Source organism: Cynocephalus volans, chromosome 10 (assembly GCF_027409185.1).
Source record: "Cynocephalus volans isolate mCynVol1 chromosome 10, mCynVol1.pri, whole genome shotgun sequence".
In the NCBI taxonomy this organism is placed as follows: domain Eukaryota; kingdom Metazoa; phylum Chordata; class Mammalia; order Dermoptera; family Cynocephalidae; genus Cynocephalus; species Cynocephalus volans.
Genome location: NC_084469.1, coordinates 36,929,205 through 36,936,574, shown reverse-complemented (window position 1 = coordinate 36,936,574; position 7,370 = coordinate 36,929,205). Strand labels below are relative to the sequence as shown.

Genomic DNA, 7,370 nt, shown 5'->3' with positions numbered 1-7,370 from the left:
ATGGGGAACAGCAAAAGCGGGGCCCTGTCCAAGGAGCTCCTAGAGGATCTGCAGCTGAACACCAAGTTCACGGAGGAGGAGCTGTGCGCCTGGTACCAGTCCTTCCTGAAGGACTGTCCCAGCGGCCGCATCACCCGGCAGCAGTTTGAGAGCATCTACTCCAAGTTCTTTCCCGATGCCGACCCCAAGGCCTATGCCCAGCACGTGTTCCGCAGCTTCGACGCCAATGGCGATGGCACCCTGGACTTCAAGGAGTACGTCATCGCCCTGCACATGACCACCGCGGGCAAGCCCAACCAGAAGCTGGAGTGGGCCTTCTCCCTCTACGACGTGGATGGCAACGGGGCCATCAGCAAGAATGAAGTGCTTGAGATCGTCACGGTCAGTGTCCCCCTCTCCCCTTCTGGCTGTGCAGAACTGGGCCCCCCTCCCCCACCCCCTGCTGCTGCTGCTGCTGCAGAAGGAGCCAGAGCTAGGGGTGGGGTGTGGGGGGATTCGGGACAGTGGCTCTGAGAGCCTGGCACAGGAAGGGCTCCAGGAGGCTGATATTAACAGAGAGCTGGGCACTTTTCCACAGCTTCATTTTCTTCCTGTGACTGATATTTATTTCCTTTTCTTCCTCCCTTTCTTCCTTAAAATGTCCTTCAACGTTTTCAGCAGTACATGTTCAGATTCTGTCACAATTAATCTTAAACACACAACAAGTAGAAAGAGGTCAGAGTTGGGGGACACAAGCTCTGAGTTCCGGTCCTCACGTCCTTCCTGGCACCGGTGGTCACTGCACCTGGGCCTTGGCTCCTCCCCGGCTCTGGCCACCCCAGTCTCCCCAACACAAAGTACACGTCCCTTCTCTCTCTGTGTTGTCGCAGTGTCTGATCATTCATTGTGACTATTTTAGGTGTCTTAAGAATAGTTGTTACCTAATATATAAGTAACTCATAAATTTAGAAATATATGCAAAAGAAAATTAAACTTGTCTTGAATTGCTCCAGATAAAACAACTCTTCACATATCAGTATATATCTGTCCAGTCTTTTATCTATGCAGTTTTAAACAATTTTAGAACTGTGATGTGTTCACGTGTGATTTTTATCATACTTTTTTTCAGTTACCCTTTTATCAGGAGTGTTTTCCATATCATTACACATTCTTCAAAACATTTTTAATAGCTGCTTAGAATGCCATCTCATGGAAATGCCAAAAGGTTATTTAAATATTCCTATATTTTCGGACATTAGTTTTGATTTTTTTCCTATTGCATTAGTTATAGTTTCCTTCATTGAATATCTTTTCTTTTTTTCTCTTCTTTTGATGCCTTTTTTTATTGAAACATATTGATTATATATATTTGTGGGGTACAGGGCTCTATTTCAATACATGAATACAATATGTGATGATCAAATCGGGGTAATTACCACATCTTCATTGCAAACCTTAATCATTTCTTTGTGATGAGGACATTCGATCTCCTTTCCTCTAGCCATTTGATAACATGCAGTAAGTTATTGTTAATGACAGATGCCTAGCTCAACTGTATACCAATATTCCTACGTAGCTGTTTTGTGTCTATTAACTTACCTCTCACTGACTCTTTTTAAATTTCCCTGCCCCAGCCACTTGCTTTTTTTTCTAATTCCATTCCTGTTAGGAGAGAGAATGTATTTTCATATTTTATATAATTTTTTTGTGCATTTGTAGACATGCTTTCATTTGCAGGATTCCTCCACCCTTATTAGGAGAAACTATAAATCAAATAGCAAAGTGCAGCCTGTGGTGTGGGCTCATCCACAGTGCCCAGCTTGGGCCTCCCATTCAGGGCAGGCATGTGCCAACCTCCTTGTCAGCTGGGCGCGGCCTGTAGGGCAAGCTCCCCCAGCTTGGCCGTAGGGTCTCTAGGTGGCCTGGGACAGGGGCCAAGTCATCAGAGTCACCCAAAGAATGCTGGGCCTGGCAGAGGCCTACGAGTTGGTGCTTTTTGAGGAAAAGGAGAAGAAAGGGAAGGAAGGGAAGGAGGGAGGAAAAAAGAAAAGAAGGAAGGAGGGAGAAGGAAAGAAGGATGGAAAGTGAGAGGCAGAGAGGGTGTCAGTGGCTGAGGTTGCACGAGGTGGCACAAGCTCTGCTATTCACCAGACTACAAAGTCATGGGCACAGTGCTGGCCTGGGAGTCAGAAGGAACGTGTTCCCAGCTCTGACACCAGCCAGCTGTGTCACCAAGGGAAAATCACATAACCTCCCTGGGCCCAGGGTGAAGACTGGCGGATTTCTGCAGCCTTTCCTGAGGCCCTGGAGGTCTGTCTGTCCCTTGTGTTGGAAGTAGGGTAGGGCAGGTGGCCCATCCCTTCCAGCACTTAGCCATCAAGCCCGCAGATGGTGCCCATGGCTCAGGACGGACACAGGAGCGCTGGGAGCCACTCACACTGCCCTGCACCTCAGGGGCTCTGAGTGCTGCCAGCAAGGCTGCTGCCCTGTTGACCTTCTCTTCGGGCTGATTGCACAGCATTTTTGCCCCTGCCTCACCTGCTCCCAGGTGTCTCCAGGGAGGCCAGACCCAACACACCGGCCTGCACCCCAAGCCTGCCCCAACACTGGAGGATTGACTGCCTTGAGTGTCCGCTGTGGGCCTGGCCAGCCCTGGTGTTACAAGCTGGTGGAATCCTAGAACCTGGAGCTAGACGGGCACTTCAAGGCCACCCATCCCTTTCCCTGATCTCACAGGTGTGGAGGCACATCCTGCTTCTATGTTGCACAGCTGGCTCCTTTATTAGAGGAGAGGGAGGTGGGAAGGATTCTTGTGCCCAGACCTAAGCCTTTCTCTGGCTCCAGTAGGTTAAATGAGGGGCTTCCTGTGCCCTGGGAAGACCTCTGGGGAGTTCTTGCGGGCCCCTTGCCTCTCCCTTTCCCAGCCTCACCCAACACTCTCCAAGGCATTCCAGCGATAAGGAGGTGAGCAGACTCTGGTTCTAGCAGGTTCTAGAACCAAAGTGCCTGGGTTAGAATCTCTGCTTTCTTCTGGTTGACTTTCAGTTAGTTGTCTGTTTCATCATCTGTAAAACGGGACCGATAACACCCACTTCAGAAAAGTGACCCATATTAAGTGCTCAACAAATGTTAACTGTTCTTACCATAAGGCAGTCCTGCTGGAGAACTGAGGTGTCACGTGGACACAGAAGAAGCCATCTGATACTCTAAAACCTTTGACAGGTAGGGTCTGAGATAGGATTCCCAAACTCCAGCCTCAGAGCTGCCATGAGATTTTCATCAGGAAGATTTTTATTTTTTATTTTCATTTTTTAAAAAATGAAAGTATAGCGCTGACGAGCTGCCAAAAAAGAGAGGAAAAAAGCAAGTATTGTCTGCATGGTCAGAAAATTCAAACAGTACAGGAAGGTACAAAACAAGTGACAGCCTTCTTCACCCCTTCCCCACATTCCAGTACAGACACCCAGGTCCCACCCCCAGGAATTGTGATTCCATAGATCAGATGGGGGCCTGGGCGTCTGTCCTGTAACCAGTGCCTTGGAGGACACTTGGTTCCCGGGCTGTTTGGGCCTGAGAGAGGGAAACCATGAGGGAGGTGACCCAGAGTCCCTGATGTGTTTTCCATAGTGGCTGCCCCGGTTTACATTCCCACCAGCAGTGAACGAGGGTGCCCTTTTCTGCACACCCTCACCAGCACTGGTTATCTCCTGTCTTTTTGATAATAGCAATTTTAACAGGTGTGAGGTGGCATCTCAGTGTGGTTTTGATTTGCATTTCCCTGATGATTACTGATGTCGAGCAACTTTTCATGTATTCGTTGGTCACTTGTATGTTTTCTTTGGAGAAATGACTATTCAGGTTCTCTGCCCATTTTTTCATTCATTTGCTATTGAGTTGTGGGGCTTCCCTGTGCATTTAGAATATTAACCCCTTACTATATATATGGTCTGCAAATATTTCCTCCCATCCATAGGCTGCCTTTCGTTTTGTGGTTTCCTGTGCTGTGCACAAGCCTTTTAGTTTATTAGTTTATCAGCACTGCACACTAACCAACTGAGCTAACCTGCCAGCCCAGAAGCCTTTTAGTTTAATGTAGCCCCACTTGTTTATTTTTGCTTTTGTTGCCTATGCTCTTGGTGTTACATCCAAAATGTCAAGAAGCTTTTCTGTGTTTTCTTCTAGGAGTTTTATGGTTTGGGGTCTTACGTTGAATTCTTTAATCCATTTTGAGTTGGTTTTTATGTATGATTTAAGACACAGGTTTCCCCCAGGTTGCCAGCCCCTTAACGACTCCTTTTTACAGGTTCTTTCTCTTGATTTGGTACAGGCTATTTTCAAAATGATCAGTCCTGAGGACATGAAGCATCTCCCAGATGATGAAAACACGCCAGAAAAGCGAGCTGAGAAGATCTGGACTTTCTTCGGAAAGAAAGATGATGGTGAATTCCTTTCTCTTCGTTGTCTTTGAACTTACAGGCTCTTTCCCGGAGACCCCCAACAAGACTTATTTTCTGAGCCACAGTGACCAGGCAGGACTGGGGACACCTCATGTCATCCTGTATTGTGAGGAAGGGTCAGCAGGGGCTGATTCTGCTGCCACGTGGAGCTGAGCCCACAGCCCCATCTCTCACAAAACCCTTTTCACTGCCTGCCAGTCCCTGGGCAAGAAAGGAAGCTCTAAATTATGGAGTGCTTTTAAAGAAAAACATCTTTCGTTATCATAGAGGTAGCCTGCATTTAAGGAATAGTAAAAAGTAAAAGCAGTAACATCACTCAGTTTGTGTGCAAATAGAATTTGCACTACAGGAATTTAGAGGAATCAAATCCCTCCTTTCTCTTTAAATGGAGAATTCATTTTTAGACTCTTTGGTGTACTTTACTTGTTTCTAAAAATGCTATCTGCACAGTTAGAACAAGGACAGGCTTCAGCTCAGCTCAGCCTTTAATTAACATCAAGTCCCAAGTAAGTAGGATCTAGATGTACTGTATATGGTTTCACTCTAGGAAATTAGTTTGGATCCTCTGAGATTTAAATTAGATTGCTGGAGATTTACGGGGGGAAAGGCTGACGAGAGAAAACAGGGAGGGATCTAGAGGAGGCTGGGAAAGCCATCAGACTGACCCCTGCCAGGCAGAGGGGAAAGGAAGGCATCTGAGCCTACAGTGTCGTTCCAAGAAAAGAAAGAGGTGGCAAAGCCGGCAGGGCATCCTCAGTAGACCTGACTCTGTGCACTGCCCTGCTCAGTTGCTGGCTGGAAGCAGCCTGCGGGAGGTGTGGTCTTGCACTGAAAGCAGCGAGGGTCCCAGAACTCGGCTGCTGGAGCCATCAGTCCAGCGCAGGCAGGGCATGGGCGAGGAGCTGGTGTCAGTCACAGGCTACAAACTCATGTGGCCAAAGGGGCCTGAATGATGAAAATGAGTGAAGTGGACAGTAACCCCACTATGTCATGGGGACTAGCAAATAGCAGAGAGTGGATGTCTGGTCTGATGGCTTCCAGCATATTCTACATGGGAATATGGAGCTCATTGGTGCCACGCCATCTTTTTTTTTTTTTTTTTTTTTAAGATAAGCCAGCAATTGAGATTTTTAAAATCTGACAATTGATAAAACATGGCATGACTTGAAGGCATCTGAGGAGCCCTTTTATGACCTTTGGGGCTGTCTCTCTCCAGGGTTCAGGAAGGCCTGAGAAGGATGCTAAATAAGGGCACATAGAGAAGGTCCTATTCCTACTAATCTGCCCTCAAATGATGGAGTCTAAGGAACATAAGGGTCACTGGGGTGAGAACTAGTTGCTGGGGCACAAAATTTAGGGAGGCGCTCACTTTTGGGTACCAAACCTGCACTCACACAGCCCCAAAATGAGTGCTTCCTTAAATTTTGTGCCCAGACTCTCTGCTCCCCTCCTCCTAGCCAGGCCCTGGCCCTGATTGGCGCCTCTCCATGGAGCACCTTCTCATTTGCACAGACCCCAGCTGCTTAAGTCACCTGCCTGTGACACTTCACCCACCGGCTCTTTGACCCCTTCATGACCTCCCTCTGGGTCTGTCCGTGTGCTGAGCCCCCTGTTCTGCTATGTGCTAATCTGAAAACCCACCCAGGTGAACCTCAGGGCGGTAGGTGGTAGAGGGCTGAAGTGTGTGTGTTTCACGTGGCCCTATCTGGAGGCAATGCCTCACTGCAGAGTCGGGCTCTGAGAGTGGTGGGTTCAAGTTCTGTGTGAGGCTGGTGGGGTAGCTGGGATGTTAAAACCCAAATTTCACCACCCAGATTGTATAGGGAACCCTCCTGGATCCTAACCCAGGAAGATTAAAGATGCCTGCAAGGCCCAAATCATAAGTCTTGAATGGAATTCAATTCAGCAAAGCTTTGTTGAGTACCTACTATGTTCTAGGCACCGTGAGCAGAAAGGAGCATCTGTCTTGTTCTAGAGTTGTTTCTACATGTGACTGTCTTCCACACCAGACCAAGAGTTTCCTGGGAGGGACTTTATCTCACTCTCCTCTATTACACAGCCACCCTCAACCCAAGCACAGTGACATCTGGCACACACAGAGGAAGGGCTCAGAAACATGTGTGTAACTGGACTGAACTGAATACAGTGGCCACCTGGTGAAAACACTGGGAAACTGGGCCTGGCTGGAGCAAGGCTCTCTCTCTCTCGGTCTTGATCCCAAATGAGGAGAGAGAAGGGGGATGCGGGATGGATGCATAGAAAGGAATCACAGAGTTGTCAGCTGGGAATCATGGGACTGCCTGTGTGCTGCAGGGACATCCCATGGGACCCTCTCTTCTCACTCCCTACTCCCTGGGGGGACATTGTTCCCTGCTTCTCAACTGATACTCTAGGCCAGACGTCCAGGTTATTTTGCTTTGCCCAGTCCCCCAGGAGCTTTCCCAGAACTTGAGACTAGAGGCTTGGGGTAATATTGAAAATATAATGAATTATAGTGATAATTATTATCAATTATTTAAATTTGAATAACCAGCAAGGCAGAGGCACTAACTGATCGGAAAAGGCACATAGCACAGGATTGGCAACCTGGAGGCCCTCTGCAGAGCTGGTCATTAACCTTCTCGTTGCTGGCTCATGGGGAGGGTCTTGGAGAGGAGATGGATATCTGGGGTGGGGTGAGGTACCCTCGGGGGCACTGAACAGTCAATATTTCCATCATAGACACATTCCTCCTGCAGATACTGGCTGGATGTCGGCCTCACTGCAGCTTGAAACAGCCAATCCTGACTGTTATGTATATTTTTTTCCTACTGCACAGATAAACTTACAGAGGAAGAATTCATTGAGGGGACCCTGGCCAATAAGGATATTCTGCGACTGATCCAGTTTGAGCCTCAAAAAGTGAAGGAGAGGATAAAGGAAAAGAAACCCTGA

The 7,370-nt window shown here is 48.0% G+C and overlaps 1 protein-coding gene across 1 annotated transcript; it reads left to right on the top strand.

Moving 5' to 3' along the window:
* On the top strand, positions 1-7,370 carry RCVRN (recoverin). The gene is made up of 3 exons (XM_063108879.1): positions 1-381; positions 4,307-4,418; positions 7,255-7,370. Exons 1-3 carry the CDS (start codon positions 1-3, stop codon positions 7,368-7,370), a joined length of 609 nt encoding a protein of 202 aa, XP_062964949.1.